The 19,321-nt window shown below is 47.9% G+C and overlaps 9 protein-coding genes across 9 annotated transcripts; 6 read left to right on the top strand and 3 right to left on the bottom strand.

Moving 5' to 3' along the window:
* Positions 1-51: 51 nt before the first annotated feature.
* SPPG_07363 (uncharacterized protein) lies at positions 52-714 on the top strand. The gene has a single exon (XM_016755527.1). The coding sequence runs from the start codon at positions 74-76 to the stop codon at positions 497-499; it is 426 nt and encodes a 141-aa protein (XP_016605482.1). The 5' UTR covers positions 52-73; the 3' UTR covers positions 500-714.
* On the bottom strand, positions 510-2,789 carry SPPG_07364 (uncharacterized protein). Its single transcript, XM_016755528.1, has 8 exons — positions 2,298-2,789; positions 2,021-2,236; positions 1,824-1,959; positions 1,691-1,757; positions 1,484-1,636; positions 1,351-1,415; positions 1,210-1,281; positions 510-1,153 (listed from the first exon to the last, which is right to left on the bottom strand). The coding sequence occupies exons 1-8, from the start codon at positions 2,573-2,575 to the stop codon at positions 701-703; spliced, it is 1,440 nt and encodes a 479-aa protein (XP_016605483.1). The 5' UTR covers positions 2,576-2,789; the 3' UTR covers positions 510-700.
* Positions 2,790-2,958: 169 nt separating this feature from the next.
* Positions 2,959-5,514, top strand: SPPG_07365 (uncharacterized protein). The gene is made up of 3 exons (XM_016755529.1): positions 2,959-4,835; positions 4,901-5,046; positions 5,110-5,514. Exons 1-3 carry the CDS (start codon positions 3,003-3,005, stop codon positions 5,390-5,392), a joined length of 2,262 nt encoding a protein of 753 aa, XP_016605484.1. The 5' UTR covers positions 2,959-3,002; the 3' UTR covers positions 5,393-5,514.
* A 63-nt stretch (positions 5,515-5,577) lies between these two features.
* On the top strand, positions 5,578-7,371 carry SPPG_07366 (uncharacterized protein). The gene is made up of 5 exons (XM_016755530.1): positions 5,578-5,703; positions 5,762-6,188; positions 6,247-6,527; positions 6,596-6,864; positions 6,924-7,371. The coding sequence occupies exons 1-5, from the start codon at positions 5,635-5,637 to the stop codon at positions 7,078-7,080; spliced, it is 1,203 nt and encodes a 400-aa protein (XP_016605485.1). The 5' UTR covers positions 5,578-5,634; the 3' UTR covers positions 7,081-7,371.
* A 29-nt stretch (positions 7,372-7,400) lies between these two features.
* SPPG_07367 (uncharacterized protein) lies at positions 7,401-11,818 on the top strand. Its single transcript, XM_016755531.1, has 6 exons — positions 7,401-7,662; positions 7,759-9,548; positions 9,611-9,817; positions 9,879-10,454; positions 10,520-10,702; positions 10,769-11,818. Exons 1-6 carry the CDS (start codon positions 7,536-7,538, stop codon positions 11,693-11,695), a joined length of 3,810 nt encoding a protein of 1,269 aa, XP_016605486.1. The 5' UTR covers positions 7,401-7,535; the 3' UTR covers positions 11,696-11,818.
* Positions 11,704-13,085, bottom strand: SPPG_07368 (uncharacterized protein). Its single transcript, XM_016755532.1, has 6 exons — positions 13,004-13,085; positions 12,821-12,937; positions 12,644-12,724; positions 12,471-12,564; positions 12,314-12,412; positions 11,704-12,247 (listed from the first exon to the last, which is right to left on the bottom strand). Exons 1-6 carry the CDS (start codon positions 13,073-13,075, stop codon positions 11,937-11,939), a joined length of 774 nt encoding a protein of 257 aa, XP_016605487.1. The 5' UTR covers positions 13,076-13,085; the 3' UTR covers positions 11,704-11,936.
* A 128-nt stretch (positions 13,086-13,213) lies between these two features.
* SPPG_07369 (lipoyl(octanoyl) transferase) lies at positions 13,214-14,296 on the top strand (the record flags this gene model as incomplete). The annotated part of the gene is made up of 4 exons (XM_016755533.1): positions 13,214-13,597; positions 13,660-13,740; positions 13,808-14,084; positions 14,151-14,296. The coding sequence occupies 4 exons, from the start codon at positions 13,214-13,216 to the stop codon at positions 14,294-14,296; spliced, it is 888 nt and encodes a 295-aa protein (XP_016605488.1).
* A 196-nt stretch (positions 14,297-14,492) lies between these two features.
* SPPG_07370 (uncharacterized protein) lies at positions 14,493-16,464 on the top strand. Its single transcript, XM_016755534.1, has 7 exons — positions 14,493-14,591; positions 14,706-14,918; positions 14,979-15,296; positions 15,358-15,376; positions 15,431-15,537; positions 15,613-15,888; positions 15,977-16,464. Exons 2-7 carry the CDS (start codon positions 14,877-14,879, stop codon positions 16,166-16,168), a joined length of 954 nt encoding a protein of 317 aa, XP_016605489.1. The 5' UTR covers positions 14,493-14,591; positions 14,706-14,876; the 3' UTR covers positions 16,169-16,464.
* Positions 16,465-17,489: 1,025 nt separating this feature from the next.
* On the bottom strand, positions 17,490-19,313 carry SPPG_07371 (uncharacterized protein). Its single transcript, XM_016755535.1, has 9 exons — positions 19,166-19,313; positions 18,939-19,102; positions 18,692-18,856; positions 18,537-18,625; positions 18,250-18,474; positions 18,041-18,174; positions 17,937-17,977; positions 17,691-17,862; positions 17,490-17,628 (listed from the first exon to the last, which is right to left on the bottom strand). Exons 1-9 carry the CDS (start codon positions 19,289-19,291, stop codon positions 17,596-17,598), a joined length of 1,149 nt encoding a protein of 382 aa, XP_016605490.1. The 5' UTR covers positions 19,292-19,313; the 3' UTR covers positions 17,490-17,595.
* Positions 19,314-19,321: the final 8 nt, after the last annotated feature.

A 19,321-nucleotide genomic window follows, 5' to 3' on the forward strand; every position in this document is an offset into this window, starting at 1 on the left:
TTAGCAACAGTCGATCAACCTTCGTCTCCTTCCACTCTGTTCCCGCTACTCTTGAATATCGAATCCTGTCAATATGCTGTCCAGACAAGGCCGAATTCCGCATGCGATATCGCAACAAACAAGGAACACTCTACTCTACCGGGGCATGGCGTCTTTGAAAAAGATCCCACTCACACGACCAACAGGCGTGAACCCACCGCTATTTCACCAAACGATTGTCCATTCCGACGGCAGCACGTTCACTCTTCGCACCACTTCCCCCCGACCTCTCCTCAAATTGACAAAAGATGCCCGTAATCATCCCCTTTGGAATCCTGCCTTGAATGTTCTGGATGATCAAAGCGGGGAGTTGGCCAAGTTCGAGAGGCGTTTCGGGGAGGTGGCTGATCTGGGCGATTTGGCAGAGTATGAGGTTGTTGAGGCTGCGCCGAAGAAGACAAAGAAAGTGGTCGAGGCAGAGCCAGTACAGGCTGCAAAGAAGGGAAAGAAGAAGAAATAGCGCGTGTTGCACCATCGAGCAGACTGTATTTGTTCCATACCGATATATTTAGACGGTTGTATATCAACACTCAGAGATACATAAATTATCAATACAAACAATGTGGGGAGCGCCTTTGTCATAATCTGAAACTTAGCGTCTTGTCGGAATGATGTACCATTAGTTGCTTTGCCCGTGGGTGCTCCCAATCGTTCAAATCCTTCAAAATCCAAAATCATTCATAATAGCAAGCAGATCGTCTGCAAAATCTTTTGGTGTCGCGGATTTGGAGTCCTCCCCTTCCTTCTTCGGCGGTGAATTCGCCGTTGAGTTACTGTCCACTTCGGACTCAGGCTGGAGATTCAATTGTTCAGCTACACTGGGTACAGCGCTTTGCGGCTCTTTTGCTAACGGTCCTATGGTAGTTTTTGTGAAGTCCACTTCGGATGTAGGCTGAGCCCCAGCGGTTTCCACTGCAGCCGACTCAGATTCTTGCTCGTTCGCTGGCACGGTGGTTGATTCAGAGGTCATTCCGGACGCTGGCCGGGGTTCTGCAGGCTCCGCCGCAGATGCAGCGATAGACTCCGATTGCTCCTGCCCCTGGACAATTTCAGACTGTGCAACATCCTCAGAGACAGGTAACTTCAAGTGTCGCCTTATTTCCCTGGTTTTTGCCTAAGACGCTAGTCGGTACATTGGGTCAGATAAAGCGAAACATAAACTTTTGTTACCTGGATATCTGCCATCACAGACGCAGTCTTGGCGGTGGAGGCTTCCACTTTTGCTTTAATGGTGTCCTGGTGCTATCAGCGGTACCCAAGACGTATGAGTGATTCTGGTGAAGACTTTAATGATGACTGGCTTGGTCTTACCTGCCAAACACCATGGGTAATGTCGTTTAATTTTGCTTCGCTCAGCGATACATCAGTTTTGGTGACTGGGCACAGAAAATTAATATCTCTTTCCATCTGAAGGGCCAGTGCTCATAATAGTCAGTATGCTAACCTGGTTGGGCACCCAGTCCCACCACCTGCTTCTCCAGCGCCATGATTCTACGCATCAACAATTCGATCGCGGCATGGAGATCAAGATGTTCTCGCTTTCGCGCCTCAGCTTCTTCAGTAAGCTTACGAAACTCTTCCGCAAAATTTGGATCGTCTAATACTTCGATCAGTATAGTGACCAGCATCATCCGCCTGGTTAATCATTTACCTGTGAACTTTGCTACGCCGAAATGGGCACGACGTCTGTATTTCGTCAATAGCTGCTCCTTCTCTTTCTAATGGTCAGAAATAGTGGGGATCGTGAGCAGCTTATATGCAGCTACGTCGCCGGCCAGGCATACCTGAAGAGACTCGCACAGGTGTTTCAACTCTAGAAGTTCGCGCTTCTGTGGATCGGTTTCCAGAGCAAGTTTTGCAGATAGTGAGTCGTCCGTTGAAGACATGGGACTTTGGGTCAGATTGGGAGCGGACTTGGAGCTTAAGACACAGGTCAGAAAAGAGGACCTCAAGCAACAGGCATGCATTGACAATTTCATACAGGTCTTTGGCGTCCTTTTTCGGGATACGGGCCCCCATTGGTGACGGCGGTCTCCTGGCCGCATCGAATAAGTGACCCAAGCTTGCTGATATCGGTCTTTCGCTATCGACTATAATTTTTGGTGAAGGGGTCGTCCTCGTCATATTGGCAGACGCAATACGAGGAGGCGGTGGCAAAGGAGAGTGATTTGTAGACCGAGCGGAATGCATCTCTGACCTGATACATAGGAGATGATGTTAACTAACTATCCGCAACCACGTTAATGTAGAAACCACACCTGCTCGCCAAACTTTGCAAGCTCCTCACAGAAGCTTGCGATGCGTTTTTCTTTTCAAAATCCGGAGATCCCAAACCGACCATCGGAGAAGGATGGACAAGGGCCGATTCGGTGAGTGATGTGGCTTCTGGTGCGCTTACGGGATTATCTTCACTCCGTGCTGTGGAAATTGTGAGCTTTTCATAGTTGACTGGTTTACGACGTGGTTTAACGTTGCTGGTCATGGCTGGGCTTGCAAAATTTGACGGTCCCAGCGGTTTTGCAACTGAAATAGACATCTAATGACAGAATATACGGGTAAATGAGCCTAGAGTTGAAGTCTCACAGGCAGGAACTGCCAGAAGCGATCAGAGTACACGGCAACGAGCAGTTTCTACAGAACAAGTGCGATCAATCTTTTTAAAGCACCAAAAACATGTGATGGATAAAGTAGGCCCCCGTTGGGCTAACTTTGAGGGACGGCTATCGCTGGGGATGTTTGTCCATGACGCCTGGTTTTCGCAAATATCCAAAATATAGCAAGTCGAACCCAAGGCGGGCCAAATTGTTAGCTTACCAAAGCATACTCTCCTGGACATCGCGAGAGTGGCACAGGTATAAGGTGGCACTGTCACTTAAGTAGTGGCATAGTTGAATTTTTTTTGACGAAATGCATAATAGAACTTCAAGTCCTTTCAATGCTTTCGCTAGCGCACACTTACAGACATGGGGAAGCGTAGCCGGGCAGAATTTCTTGCCTCCAATCTCCCTCAACTTCAGAACTTGATAAAGCGGGACCCACCATCGTATCAAGACGAGTTTCTGCAACAATGGCGGCACTACGAGAGCGAGCTGGCCATTTTTCGCCTGAAACCGGACTCGGAAGCAAAGGAATTCGGAGAGCTTATTACCTTCATTAGCCACGTAGCGCAATGTTATACCCATCACTGTTCCCAATTCCCGCAGCAGATTATTGACCTACTCTCCAATAACTACCAAATCCTGGAACCTGATCTCCGCAAAACTATGGTGCAAGCACTGGTCCTATTGCGGAATAAGGACCTGATATCAACAACAAGTTTACTGTCGCTGTTCTTCACCCTATTTCGTGCCAAAGACAAGCAATTACGGTCGCTACTTCACTCTCACATTGTCAACGACATCAAGAACGCGAATGCCAAATCGAAGAATAACAAATTGAACAAGACGCTACAAAACTTCATGTACACCATGTTGAAGGATTCGAATGAAATTGCGGCGAAGAAATCTTTGGAAGTAATGATTGACTTGTACAGAAAGAATGTGTGGAACGACGCGAAGACTGTGAACGTTATTGCCGAGGCATGCTTTTCGCCAGTTTCCAAAATTGTGGCGCCCGCCTTGCATTTCTTCTTGGGCTCAAACGACACAAAAGATGATGAACAGGATTCTGACGGGGATGTGCCTGACATATCCGCGCTATCTCATACGTTGAGCATAAATAAGAAAAAGAAATCTAGAAAGAACGCAATGGAGAAGGCGATGGCGACCGTGAAACGTAAACAAAGGGCAAAAGCAAAAGCGGAAACGTTCAACTTCTCAGCACTTCATCTATTGAACGATCCCCAAGGCTTTGCTGAGAAATTGTTTTCCCGGCTCAAGCATACAACTTCGACGAACGCCTTCCGCTTTGAACTACGCCTCCAAATGATGAACCTAGTGTCGCGTCTCATCGGCGTGCATAAGCTGATTCTCTTTGGGTTCTACGAGTATATCATCTCCTTCTTGAAGCCGCATCAACGAGAAGTCACCGCAATTTTGGCTTACGCAGCGCAAAGCTCCCACGAACTTGTCCCCCCTGATGCCATTACTCCGGTCGTTCAAGCTATAGCCGATAATTTCATATGGAACAACGTATCATCGGAGGTGGTTACGGCTGGTCTAAATGGACTGCGGGAAGTTTGTGCCCGCTGTCCCTTAGCCATGTCCGAGACACTGTTGCAGAGTTTGATAGAGGATTACAAAAATACTCGAGAGAAGGGGCCAATGAACGCTGTGCGATCTCTGCTCGGGCTCTACAGGGAAATCAACCCGGAAATGTTACGTAAGAAAGACAGAGGAAAGGCGGCGGTGGTGAACCTAAAAGACTTCAAAGCTCCCAAATACGGCGAAGTCCATGTTGCAGATGGCATTGAGGGTGCAGAATTTTTGCACTCTAGAAGTAACGGTGAAGCTGGCTTGGAGCAGGATGCTCAATTGAATGAGGATGAGGAAGAATCGCTGGATAACGAAAGCGCAGATGAGGAAGAAGAAGAAGAGGAAGTGCAAGGCGAAGATGGTTGGGAAGGGTGGGAAGAGGCGTCTATGGACGGTAGTGAGGACGAGGGTAGTGACGAAGATGAAGACGAGGATGAGGACGAGAACGAGGGCGAGAACGAGGAGGAGAATGGGGATGAGGCGATCAAGCAAGCAGCCGCTGAAGAGAAAGACTTGCAAGCGGATGAGGGGCAGGTCGCTATAGAAAACGGAGATATCCCGTCACCCCCGAAAAGAAAAAAGCTCGGGGTTGCAACTGAAAAGGTTGGTCCTGATCTTTATGTGTTCATACTTGTCGATATTCAACTTAACCCCCACTCTCAACCTAGATTTTTACGGACGAAGATTTCCGCAAACTGAGGAAGATTCAGCAGCTGAAGGCTGCCCAACGGTTAGCTGGCCTCAAGCCGTCTGAGGTGGAGGAAGAGCTGGATTTAGCCTCTGATGAAGACAATCTCGAACAGGACGAGGACAAGTACGTTTGATTAGCATCTTTGGACCCATTGCTTCCATATTTACCTGCGTCTCTCTGTTTTAGGGACGTTGTGGACGTGTCTCGCATCATGCGCGGTATTAAGCGCAAGGACGACTACGAAGCACGATTGGCATCCATCAAAGAAGGTCGAGAAGGAAATGAGTACAAATCCAAGAAAGGCAAAGAGGAGCGGAGCAGCTTAACCAACCGAGAGAAGTCAAAGAAAAACAAGGCGTTTATGATGATGGTACATAAGAAAAGTGTCAAGGGGAAAGCAAAAAGATCGTTGCGAGAAAAGCAAAAAGTATTACGGGCGCACATCAAGAAGCAAAAGATGAAAAAGTAATGAGCTAGATATTGCGTATAGTTGATTCGCTCATTATCCTATATACGTTTTTGTACATATTCTTTGTTATGTATATTTAAATTAGAATACAGATCTAGCCTTTTGCGCAGTGGAAAATCAAAGCCCTTTGAGGCTTGGCTCGCTGGTTTCAGACGCAAGCCACAACTCCTTTGCGGAGCTACGGAGCAAATGGTAGACTTTTGAGATCTACACCTTGCGCGCCGTCACAAAAACTAGTCAACATGGCAGGCGGTCCACTTCACGAGTTGGGAATACTTTTGAAGAAGATCGGCTTCAAAAGGATAAAGAAGGTGCCCCTGTTGTTCAAATTCCCCGGAATATGCATTCAGCCTGACTTTGTCTCGTCAGTTCCTTCAAAAGTTGTTTCATGACCAAGCGACTCAAGCACCGCCAACCCAGCAGCAACAACAGCAGCAACCACAGCAGCAGTATTACCAGCAACCCTACCCAGCACCCGACACGAGATGGAATCAGAGTCAACCGCTCGCACCAGTTCCTCAGCCACAGCAAGGACAGCCGCCGGTGAGCGGCGCTTGGAGTCACGGTCCTCCGCATATAGCAGCCCCACCCCAGCAACAGCATGCGGCGCCCGCATCACAACTCCCAACTTACCCGGCGAGCAGCCAGGCGGTAGCCGTCCCACAACCTACGCCTCAGGAGCTGACCAATCTTGCTGACGCTGTCGCAAGGCTGTGGGAACTGGATGCCAATCGGCTGGAGCCGGGAAGAGATTTTAGCCTCAATCTACAGAATGCGACCAAAGTCTACGCTCAAGGTAAATTGATGATCAGGAACGCTGATAATAGCGAGCATTACTAAGTGTGTGGTGGTAGTGGACGCTAGCCCCGCGCCCCTCTTTGCCAACGTCTCACCTGAAATCTTGCGCCGATTTCCAACATATGTGCTGTTTATGGCCTTGCTTGACAACTACCATGCACAGAATGGAATTGCCGAAAAGGTGACGGCAGAGGAGATTAAGGAGCAAAACGCGTTCATTGAAGAGCTGCTGAAGACGGCTCCCATACAATATTGCCACCGTTATTTGGCGGCAAAAGCGCTTGCACCAGCAAATTTGGGAGAATTTAAGCAGCTGTTAAAGCGCATATGGTTTGATGTAAGGATCAACAGGTATGAAATTCAACAACCTTGAACCGCGGATCTAATGGATCCTTACTTCCATAGTTGTATAAGCGCCAGGTCGCTAATGATTCATCAGCATTTGAACACACGTTTGTGGGTGAAATGAAGGCAGAGCAGGGTGTTGTCGGTTTTCACAACTGGATTCAGTTTTTCTTGGAGGAACGCAAGAGAACCGTGGATTATCGAGGTTACATCCTCCCCCGACGAAGGAATGGTGGAGGTCAGTCGCCAGAGCACTCGCACGTTTTGAGTTTCCAGTTCAGCTGGCACGGCGAGGTGAAGCCAGTTTCTACCTTTTTCATTGGAACAAGGTAGGCGCATTTTCATCTTTGTAATGGTTATGATCGGCTAAAGGGTGTTGCTTTATCAGTCCCGAGTTCGAGATTGCCCTCTACACCCTTATATTCTTAACAGGACAAGAGGACAACGTTGTTTACATTGAGGATACTGAAGTGAACATTAAATGCCATAAATTTCAGTCTGCGCGCGGACTACGTCTTGGATCTTGCTACCCTGTATCTGGGTAGTTTCTGATTGCACAAATTAGCTGAATTCCTAATAGTTTTAGACTCGTAGTATTTTCTATAGATTATCACTCTTGTTGGGGATACAATTTTGGAAAATAACGTTAGGGTTAGACTTTGCAGCCAAGATGAGCACTAGTTGATCTCCTCGTCGGGCTTTGAATCTTTTGATACATTTGGCATCGACATTCAAATCACCAGATTTCCACCGAGATGCAAGCAGAACCTGCGATGAAAACCCCGGCAATCAAGTCGTGCCGTTGCAAAGCCAAACGACTCCAAATAAGCATCCGCAACACACAAATTTTGCGTTGAGTGACGAACGCGAAATTAGTAGGATTGGGGAGGTGAATAACGGGGGGAGGGTTGATAAAAAGGCCAGTAGGGAAGGAATCTGATTTCGAGCTGCTTTCTTGCTTGAACTGGTTTGTGGGAATTCCCGTATGTCTGTTTGAGACATGGCGCGAAGCCGGTGCTTGACGGTCAAGTCGTTGCCGCAAGGCAAAGACCGGGCGGATCTCTTGGATCTGGTGAGATCTGAACAATTCCGAAAGGGTCTTGTGCGCGTTGTATTTGAAGACGATGGTAAGAACGCTCTTGGAAGGCACTTGCTCAACGCTGACACAATTCGTAAAAGCTATTCTTTAGAAAGCTAACTCACACTTTGGCACCGTGGTTTAGGTCGCGTATCGCTGATCTATACGGATGCTGACCTTGCCAATGACGCTCTGAAGGCAATCCATTCGGTGACGGCCATAGATATCGCCCTTAGTCAAGAGGAACCCGCCATTACCTCTTCGTCTCGCCAGAACACAGAGCCAAACCCGGTCGTGTGGATTGCCCCAGACTCCACTCCCTTGGACAAAGAAGAGCTTCGAAAGATTTTACAATGCTATCGAGGCCTGGAGCTCTTTGGACTGGTACACGGCGAACCACCGCATACAGGCAAGGGAGGGCCGCATAACCGTGCAAGAACTACGCATCAAGCCGAAGTTCCTTATGCTTGCTTCCGGGATGTATTTTGTGCCGAGAATGCGGTGGAGGACCTGTCCAAGCACACCAATCTGGTGAGTGGGTTTGCCAACAACCCTGGTTCCATTCGAAAGATTCTCGAACGGAAAGAGAATTTGGGCAGAACATCCTCTCGAGTCTCTGTCGATAGGATGACGTGGATCATCGTGTCGGAGGTGCCTGATGACGTCGCTTTGGGAAGTCTTCGGCGCCATTTTGGTCGCTTGGACGGATTTGTCTTCCTCGGCTTACAGCCAGAAGCACTGTTCCTTGGATTTCAGACCGTGGCTCAAGCCAGAAAGGCAGCGGATAACCTGATACGGAACACGCGAATGAAAGTTCGCCCAGCGCATAAACGTGACGTTCAGGCTTTACACATGCCACCAAAATGCGACCCTTCGCAACCGACGGCTGTTTTGATTATCAGATCCCCACCCTGGTTACATCAACGACGGGTTGCGGAGCTTTTACAGCTGTACGAAGGGTTCCAAGAGCTAAAGCCCGGACAACAGTTTCTCTTGGCGAAGTTTGAGACTGTTGATCAAGCATCACGTGTTCTTAAGGAATTGGAGGCCACCACCAACCTACAGATTCGCTATTCCAAACCGTCCGAAAGTAACGGCACACAAGGCGCCGATATCCAGGCTTCAGAGGAAAGCGGGGCGATAGGTGGTTTAGTGGGTACAACAGGCTCTCGTGCACGAAGTAATTCGGTGACCTCAATCTCGTCGGTTACCTCGATCACTTCTAGCGCTCATTCCATTAATGAAAGAGCTACATTACGAGGATCTTCATCAGTGTATTCAAGACCATCTGCATCCGAACCTTTTCCTTTCGCCTCGGCCATGTTAATCAACGTGTCTGATCTTGCGACAGTGGATGATAGCTTTCGCCACCTCGTGGGAAAACTCGATGGCTTTGAACGAATGGCGTTTTACGATGAAGGCTGTTATTCCTGGTTCGCTACCCGTGAGCTAACTGAAAAGGCCGCTAGTCACATCGAAGCGGAAAGGCACATCACACCGATTTTGGTCGAGAAGCGACGTCCTCGCCAGAGAGCACCGCCAATTCAGCCACCTCACGCAGAACAGTATGCTGGGTCACTGTTTGTGCGTTGCCCGCCAGGTTTGACCAAAGAAGCACTGCAACTGATATTGGAGCATTACCCGGGATACGTGGCATGTCGCCATTTGAGGGATGCCATCATAGTGGATTATGAGGACCAGGAAGCTGCTAATAGGGTGATGAAGGATTTACGGGTTCACACCAACATCAGGGTGGAATATTCAAACAAATCGGCCCAATCGGGTAATCGTTATCTGGTCGATGATCGTACCGAAGCGGCCGGCGTTACATCCGAGGATGAAAGCCTACCGTCGGAGCTCAAGAACTCGTCAACCCAAGCTCTTGTACCTGGTGGTCGCACTATTTACGTGACCCAGCTAGGTGGCAAGGACAAGGTAATGACATACGATTGTGGCACTGTTGAAAGCCGGTTGTTAACTTCACACTTGCACCTAAGGCGGATATAAAAACGCTTTGTTTGCAGCTGCCTGGATTTCATCGAATCCAATTTGGCCAAACCAATTTTCGCGTCGTTTTCAAGGACTCAGAGAGTGCGTCTCAAGCCATGCTGAAAATAAAACGGCTTGTTCGAAGCTGGAGGGCCAGTTTTGCTCGGAAAGAACCTGAGCAGAAACTTATTGCCGACATTGGTGAGCCATCAAAGGTAACATTTGATCAATGTTCAAGATCATCGTGACATTGTGCTTAGCGTGTTATTCTAATAGGTTTTATGGACATCCACGCTGTATTGGACGGAGGCCGAGTTGCGTAAATATCTTGAAATGTATCCGGGATTTGATCGCCTTGACTACGACACGTCTCACAGTTGGATACATTTTGCGGATGTCAGCTCTGCTCGTGCGGCGTTGACAGACATGAACTCCACTACCAACTTGTATTCTGTGTTCTCGTCGAAGAGGTTTGAACTCGATGAAAGGACATGCCGGCAATTGGGAACAATTCCGCCTGCGAATACTTCAGACGCTATTCCAGTGGCTAAGGTGTCCGCAGAATCCGACCAACGCGACAGGTCGAATGATCGACATGCGTGGGAATCTGGAGAGGATCGGGCACCTTCTCGAGACGGCAAGAGTCTCAAAACGTATCAGGACACGGAGCTGCCTTCTCCAAACCATTCTTCGACTGCCCAACCTCCAAGAAACTCAAATCTGACCATCGTCACCTCTGAGGCGCGCTTGGGGTCGAAAATGTTATTCGCTGGTGAAGACACCAAGAAAGTGGCAAGCAGTCCGGGTGCAGAACATTTCCCCACTAGACGAATCACCGCGAAACCCCGAGAGGTCAGTTTGCAACTTGCTCAATAATGGCATAGCAGTTGGTTGTAACACGGGCTTCTCCGGTTTAGATAATATCCAACATAATAATCATTCGAAATAGCTCGACGAATGAGAGGGAAGAGCTGGAGACTATTTTTCAAGAATATCCAAATTTTGAGGGTCTTGCCTGTGAACAGAAGGGATCATTCTTAGTCTGGTTTTGCCGATTTGCTGACTTGGAGTCGGCAGCGACGGTGTTTCACAGCTATGAAGTGAGTGTGTTGTTTGAGTCTTTGCCTTCAATTTGCAGCTGGCCGACTAATCTTTGTAATAAACAGTTGCGGGAAAAATTAGGAAAGGGATACGGTGGTGTAAGCTTTCAATACTGTGGGACGGAGAAAGTTCCGCTGGAATGGAAGGATTTCCTAGTTGAAATCGATGGACCGGATGATGATCAACTTGAAGGAGATACGCAATGGTCCGCCGAACATGCTGAGGATGACTCGTTTGAGGATGTCTCTGGCAGCCTTGCTGATCCGTGGTCCCTGCCACCGAGTCAACGACAGTCCGATCCAGAGGCTGAAGTTGCGGTGGTGAGCGCTTCCTCAAAGAATTGGGACGCCATTACCGATGGGTCTTCAGCCAAGGCCACGTCGCTGACATCTCCATGGGAAGCATCCAAACCATGGTACGAGAGCGTCGATGAAGAGATATATCCGGACCAAGTATCCCCGGTGTTCCCCAATGAGGAGGTATCCGATCATATCGTATCCACCGACAGTTGGGGCGACCCAACCGCGCCAATCTTTGATGCTGGAGCTCCTGAATTTGTACCCGGAAATGCCAACATTTCCTGTCATGAAGTACCGTCCTTCACTGAAGGCAACCCGGTGCACATTTATGCTCCTGCGGAGGTGGAAGGACTTTACGAATCAGAACCGATTCATGTCCACACTTCAGCATCACTCGCTCGCCCATCCATACCCGAGCACAATACCAAGCATGCCGCACTCCTTTCAGAAAACACGGCTCTGCGCAAAAAGCTAAGTAACAGCAACTTCCGTATAAGCCGAGCAGAAAGCGAGTTGCAAAGACTGGAAAAGCTCTTGACGGAGGTTGGAGGCGTGGAGGAAGTTCTCGAAGAGGATCCGTGGGGTGCTCCAGCCATCGAAGATAGACTAGAAGCCACATTGTTGGAAGAGAAAATAAAAAAGGTTGTAGGATTAGTGAAAGGTTTAATGAGGAAAATTGAGGTCTCAGAATAGTGAGGTAGGCAAATCTGGACAGAAAAGTGTATGTCTAGAGTGGGTAGGATAGTTTTACTATTGAATCTTTTTTGGAGTTTTAATACCACAATGATAGCCCATTGAGGGATCTGAAGCGAAGAACTGTCTAAAACCTTGACGAAATATCAATCTCTGCCGCAGCAGGAAAATCGTTTGTGCTTGCGATGTGCAATGAGGATAATGACAATAATCTATTGAATTTCCGGCCAAGACTCCCATCTCAAATGGTCTTTCGTTCTTCATCCAACGCCTTTTGCTGGTCGGTACGAGTCACTACAGGTTTAACTTCCCCGCCGGTAGCAGCTGATGCTTTGTTTGCTGCTTCGCCAAACAAATTTACGACCAAGTCTCTCGCACTGGCAAATGCACTTGACATTTGTGGAAACACGTCGAGGAATGTAGGTCCTTCCGAACGGCCAGTCGTACTTTTGTATGCTGCTGACACGATGTTCCGAGATGTGCCGGGATAGAAGTAGCTGAAGGCAACGAGCGCGAACGTTGCTGGGGTCGCGCTGCGATACAGTAGGCTCCCTGCAAATTCAATCATTGTGAGCTTTTACCACATCGGCTGCAATATCGACGCATCAAGCAGCTTACGGTTTTTAGCGAGAATGGAACCTGCGAATCCCGAGAGCGTGACATAAATTGCGCCGGGAAGGAATGGCTCGCCGGGGGCGATGTACTTTTTCGTCGTGCCTACAAACAACATGCGTCACGTTGGCCACCCCAAACCTCCTTCCACGTTCCCTCTCACCAGTAACTTGTTGCTCTAAATGAATCCACTTGTCTACGACCGATTGTATCTGAGCTCTCGTTGTTGCGAATTGATTGGTAACAGTGTGCCGAGTCTACGTGGAGTCAAGTGTCAGGTCTTCTTTAAAAGTAACAAGGAATCACGCCGGTTGACGGCCGTCCGTGGGTCCTCACCTGACGAATGGCTAACTCTAGTTGCGTTGGCTCTTCTACTGGGACAAACTCTTCTTCAGAGTCATCATAGATACTCCGTTTCTACGGTAGCAACTCCAGTTACGGATGGAACATACAAACTACGTCCGAGTGTCCCATTGCTCGACGCATGCACACGCAAACTGCAAGAAATCGTACCGTTCTTGGGGGCACATATGGCTTGGCGGTTTCACCTTCCGTATGCACGACCATCATAGTGCCCATGGCTACCGAGAGTATCCCTCCTGAGACTGCAAAGAAAGGGGCGGTTCGTCGCTAAATCGATACGAACAAGAGGTCAGCAGTTTGCTTACAACATGGTACATGATGGAAAGATAGTACTGTTGGTGTATTCACTTTCGCAGCAGGAATGCTACGCACATTTCTGACAAAGATGGATGCTATAGGGCGCATCTTGCTGCTTTGAGAAACCAACGCACTCACGCTAAACGATGATGAATCGTCAACTTTACTGTGCCGCACGTTGCATAGCAATAACCAGGTAGAAGCTGTCGATAATGTTTTGGCTTTCCATCTGCCCATGCGATAGCCATGGAAGGCATTGGGCGCATTTATCAACTTGGTCTGCCTCTTTACAGCTTGAGAAATACGTTGAGGTCCAAAACATTGCGTTTTCAAAGAGGTTTAAGATATAAGTTCAGCCCGTTCTCCACGCTTAGCCCACCCTCGAACGCAATCACCATTGGATACAAATATCTTGGCAAGTCAGTGTCCTACTCGGCCGCATTGGAATTGCAGGATCAGTTAGTTGCAAGCCGTACAAGCTATCCCGACGTTGGTCCCGATGCGGCGCACAGTGTGAACGTACTATTACTTTTGCAGCATTCACCAACGTACACGGCGGGTAGACGCGTTCGGAACACGGACGCAACTGAGGGTAGAAGGTTGAGAGCTCTAGGGGCAGAATATTACGAGGTACGTAGTTGAAAGATTGTATTATGCCATTCATTGATCAATTCCCCTCTTTACGTTTACAGACACGACGAGGTGGTCAGACGACCTTTCATGGTCCAGGGCAATTAGTTGGATATCCGATCCTAGATCTAAGGCAATTCGGTGTGAGTCTATATCGTCCAGCCTTGCGGGCACCGTGACCCGTCCTGGAACCAATTCTTTGAACCCTAGCTTGGGGTTCGTAGTTATGTCCAACGATTAGAACGCTTTCTCATTCTGACCTGTGAGGAATGGGGTATCGCTGCAAGCACAACCGAGGACACGGGTGTATGGGTGACCGACAGGAAGATTGCTGCACTTGGCATCCAAGTTCGAAAGCACATCACCAGTCATGGGTTTGCTTTGAATTGCAACACTGATCTGTCCTGGTATAACCACATCGTGCCTTGCGGTTTGTTGGACAAGGGCGTAACATCCATCACAAATGAGATTGCCCTGAAAAACAATGGTAGGATCCCATCAAATCAACTTTGATGTCCTGTACTCGGCACCAGCTGACCTAGAGCAATAATAGGTGAAGCTGACGTGAGTGTGGAGACAGTTATTCCTCATGCCGTCAAAGCGTTTGGGGATGCCTTCAGTGCTCCTATGTTGCCTTTGAGTCAAGTTTCAAAAACTTTGGATTGTGAGATAGATGCTTTCTTGGGGAATCAGACCTAATTAACCCTTCGTTTGCCTGTGACCCTTTTACCGTTGTTCTGTGGCCTCGTTACCGTCGTCCTGTGGTACCTACAGAAATTGATCCGTTCTTCCTGCACTATTTGCTTTTCATCGTTCCTCCTCATGGACAATTGCTTGTAAAATAAAATCCGTTAATAATTTTTGCAAATAAAAACCATTTTGATGGCAAGAACGCGATGATCGGCTACAGTGGCCGGTCAGCAAATCGGACCAGCGACAGAAAGCCAGGACCAAAAGCTTATAAAAAAAAACAAAAGAGGAGCTACATGGAAAGGTATAAGTTTAAGCCTTTCCTCTCTTTGCAGTAGCTGTCGGGAGGTTGGAACTTCACATGGTCATGGCCCGTTGGGTGACGCTCATTGTTGTGACTTTCCTTCTCTCGGTGCAGGGATCGCCTGTCCCTAACAAAGCTTCTGCGGCCACCCCTTCACCAGTCGGGAATTTGACTGGTACTTTTGTCGCAGATCTCCGGCAATGTCAACGACCTCGAGCTAGGAACGCGACCTCAACGAGCCCGACGAGGGTCTCGGATCTTCGGCCAGACGATATAAAGATTTTTATGACCTTGGGAGACAGTATTGGTGCAGCTTTGTTCTCCAAAGTATGTCTATTGAAGCTGCGACTGGGGATGCAATGGAGTTACTGATTTGTTCTCCCGTAGGGTTGGGGAAACGGCGCTCCTTCATTGATGGAAAATCGAGGATGGTCGTATGCGTCTGGCGGAGGGCCTAATGTCTCGAGCCTTGTCAATTTTTTCAAAGTGTTTTCCCCGTCGGTGCGAGGTGAATCAAATGGAAACAATATAATTCGGCCTTGCTATGGACCACTGTGTTTGGACCCCGAACTTACCTACAAGAAGGACTTTGGTTATAACTTGGCACTGAGTGGAGCGTTGGTCACGAATTTGGCCGCGGAAGTGGAGGTTTTGACTGATATAGTACGAACTGATCCCGACGTAAACCTGCAAAACGACTGGAAGGTATGAAAGTATGCGGACGCATGATGTGTCGCTGTTGTCGCTGACCATTGTGCTACCGTAGTTTTTGACTGTTCTAATCGGTACATGACAATGTGCTTTTGTTTGATATGTATATACAACTAATCAACACAAAGGGGCGAATGATCAGTGCTTGTCGTGCGCAAACCTACTCCCCACCAGAAAATACGAAGAGGAAATTCGCAAGACAATCGAAACCCTGCGGAAGAACTTCCCTAGAACTGTCCGTATCCGTGCTTTCGAATTTGTCTCTTTCAAACAGAATATAAATGATTGACCTCTCAACGGCTCTCCACAGATTGTACACTTCTCAACCATATTCAAAGTGAGCGGACTGTATCAGTATAACCGCGATCGCGAGTATTGTCGAAAACTGCGTGGGTTTGGAGGAATAGTCGAATGTCCTTGCGCGTTCGCGGGTGGAGATACAAGGATCGGCGGCTACATGCGCTCACTTATGGATAAGGCAGCTGATGCATGGAATGGTAAACTCCATCGCATCGCCAAGGACTATTCCGGGAAATATGAAGATTTTGCTGTTGTCGTAGATCCAGGATCAGGCGGCATTCCAGTTGTAAGTAACAAAAGCCGAGTTTCATCTACCCCAGTAATTCGTCCTGTCTCTGTTATGCCATGACAATAATTTATATTTCACTTCGAAGGACAAATTTGGACAAGACTATATTTCCTCTATCGATTGTTTCCATCCCTCAAGCAAAGCCCATGCGATTTTCGCGCGTGCATCGTGGAATAACTTGTTCCTCCCAGCAGAGCAGAAAGCCCGCGCTTTCGAGCTCGACGAATCTATGATGCTTTATTGTCCAACAGAGGAGGATCGGATCCAGGTGCATTGATTGTTATCAGAGAGGATAGCTAGATTTAGCGCATGCACGTACAGAAATGTCAACCCTGCGGTAGACGCATATTAGAGCAGGATCGCTTAGATCTCATAGAGGACTTTATAAGTACTTTTATGACAAACGACCAAGTGGGCGAGGGTGCAGCAGACCGGGCGATATTTATTGGATGGTAAACGTGGAGATCTTTGGTCTCGAAATCATCGTGCATGACAAAGCCATCCCATTGTATCAACTCATAAGACCTCAACATCGTAGAGTTAGATCGGCTTAAATACAGATGGGCATTCCACCACAATGTAGTCTTATCAACAACACCTTGCTAGCGGCATCACCTCCGCTCTGACCATGAGAACAGTCGTCATTCTGGCAACAGAGCCGTAGGTTTTCTCATACTCTATGCCGTATTTCTGTTCAAAACCACGAACGACAACTGTGGTTTTGAAGTCATCCACAAAAACGACTTCGCTTTTGCCGGCAATCTCCTGGCTCGCCTGCCCCACTTTCACGCTGCCAACCGCACTCTACGCTACCTCAATGGCAGGCGAACGTTTGGATTGCATTACCCCACCGCTGGCGGATATGTTTTGTTTTCAACTTGGAAAACGTCTCCTCGGACGAGTTCAGGCGGGCGGACGGTCCAGTCACCGGCTACGTTTTGATCCAATAATCTCCCGGGAGAACATCACAATTGTTGGAGGCAAGTTCAGCATGGACAGAATCATCTCGGCAATAGTTTGCGTAGTGCGTAGTGTCGTATCTAGTACACGCCGTCGCCGCAGACGTCTGCTGTCCTTGTAGCCACCTTTGGTGAGTTGATTGTAGGCAATGGCCGGCATCTTGATTTCTCTAAATATAGTTATCAAACCATTTCCTAGTGTCATCATCACTTGGCTATGTTCGATGATAATTATAATAGATAAATGGTCAAATATTTACTAGTAGGCTGTTATGATTCGGGATCCAAAGTTTTGTCTCGGCTCAAAGTTATGTTCAAGCAAGGATATCAATGTTTTCAGAGCTACATTTACTGACATCCTCGGCATCTTTCAGATGTTGTATCATTGATACCGGACTCTCGACCATTGATCCCATCTGCAGATGGGTGCCATTCTAAGATAAATAGTCGATGCCATCAGTGATCACCCCCATATGGTGCCTCATATCTGGATCAAATTCACCGCTGTTCTAAAGAACAGGTCTGACACCTGATTATCGTGTGACGGGGATTGGCACTGATTTTCCCTCCTCAAGAATAAGAATCGTGATAATCATGAGTTTTAATGCCCATAAGCAGTTTCAGCACCGACCGCAGAGATATGCCATTACCCTTGTCATATTATAATACATTATCGATCTATTTCAACAGTATAGTAACAGTACATCATAACATACTAACTCCGTCGCTGGCCCAAGGACAAATCTCAACTCGCCAATATACGGAAAAAGTACTGGACCTATAATATTCCATGAAAACATCAATTGACGTAAGATACCAAACGAATGATGACAGCTTTACCTCAAGAACGCCATCTTCATCCAAATCTGTGCAATGCACAGCATTATGAATCTGATCCATGCCGAACTTTGCTCGTAGGGAATTTGGTCGAAGCACGCGGCTAAGCTCTGGATCCATGGGCCCGCAAAATTCGCGAAACTCTGATACAATATTTGGCTTGCCTGTTATCTCTCTGTTTTAAAGTCGACGACACCGTGAAGCTCAGTGATAAGAAGCTTGATGGTCAAACAATAGGAATATACGTACAGTGCGATGACGGGACCAGATGTCAGTTGGTCCAACATGTGCTGCCGGTTTCCAGAATATCAGAAAAGCACATTGTTGCTCGTGACGTCTCTCTCGGAACTCACATGGTATTCAGATATTACTCCTTTATACACCTCTAGAAATTCCTCTGCATTCGGCTTGTCCAGCCGGAATAGCTCCATGTCTGTGACGTTGTATCCTGCTTTCGTAATTTCCATTATGATTTGACCCGTGAGCCCTATATTGTAGTCAACATGATAAGGACGGCGCGCTATCCAATGACCGCATAGGTCAACATTAATTGACGAAATACCATCATTAACTGCATGTGGCCGAATAAGTGCCAGAGTACAATCTTGGAATCTGGCTGTTCTCGCGAGCTGAGAATAAGCCGACTCGTTGAAAATGGCGTCGACGGCCTGTTTTACACCGTCCGGTGATGACGGTACATAGACTCCATTTTTATGTCCATTCTCTCCATAAAAGGCTCGAAGTGACGACGGTAGCGATTGTTTAGCGTCTTGTACAAGTTCTGGTCCTGCTTGGGACATGGCCAGTAAGAAACTTGGCTTCCATCCGCGGGCGGATGCCATTGCTAACCTGCCAAATCTCGCAAATCGGAAATTGCGCGAGGCTTCATTAGCTCCACCGCCAATGCACGCCCGCATTCCATTGATGATAGGATATCGCTGAAAGGATGCGCAATCAGCATGGTCCGTGGATGGCACCAAAACTAATGATATAGACATACACACCTGTATCCAGGCTTTCCTGACAGCTCGCCTTTAACCATTTCTTCAACTTGTCGTCGAGTAAGTTGAACCATACGACATCGACAAATTATGAAGTCCTTCTTTAACAGCGTATCCAGTATTTCTCCCACGCGCGATATGGCATGTGGTTTGATAAAGAGCATTGTTCTACCGAGTCATCAAATATGTGCACATAATATTGAATATATGACTACTAGTGCTCGTGTGCATGTATGCGGACGGAAAGTACCTTTCCATCCGCTGCTCCAACTGAGCTCTAGTGAACTCATCCCCGTATCCTCGGACAACCAGCTGCCGGGCATTCACAACGACAACAGCCCCGATGTACAAATTTTGCAATTTAGCGTCAACTCTCGTACGGCTGAGAAATGTACGTCGTTGTTTGACATCGTACTGTGAGACAACAGCGTCAGACCAAGATGACTTCAGGCATCGTCACCAGGATCAAAACACCACCATTTCTGCCGTCTGATCTCCTGGGTAGAAAAACAGCTGGTACGACCGGGTAATATCTGCATGCACATCGTGCCAGTCTACTACAAAGCAGTAGCGGTTATTGCTTTCTTCTGCTGTTGCGGCCATCTTGCTGTTAGAGCAAACGAGGAATTGCAT

The sequence above is a fragment of the Spizellomyces punctatus genome, assembly GCF_000182565.1.
Source record: "Spizellomyces punctatus DAOM BR117 chromosome Unknown supercont1.15, whole genome shotgun sequence".
Taxonomy (NCBI): domain Eukaryota; kingdom Fungi; phylum Chytridiomycota; class Chytridiomycetes; order Spizellomycetales; family Spizellomycetaceae; genus Spizellomyces; species Spizellomyces punctatus.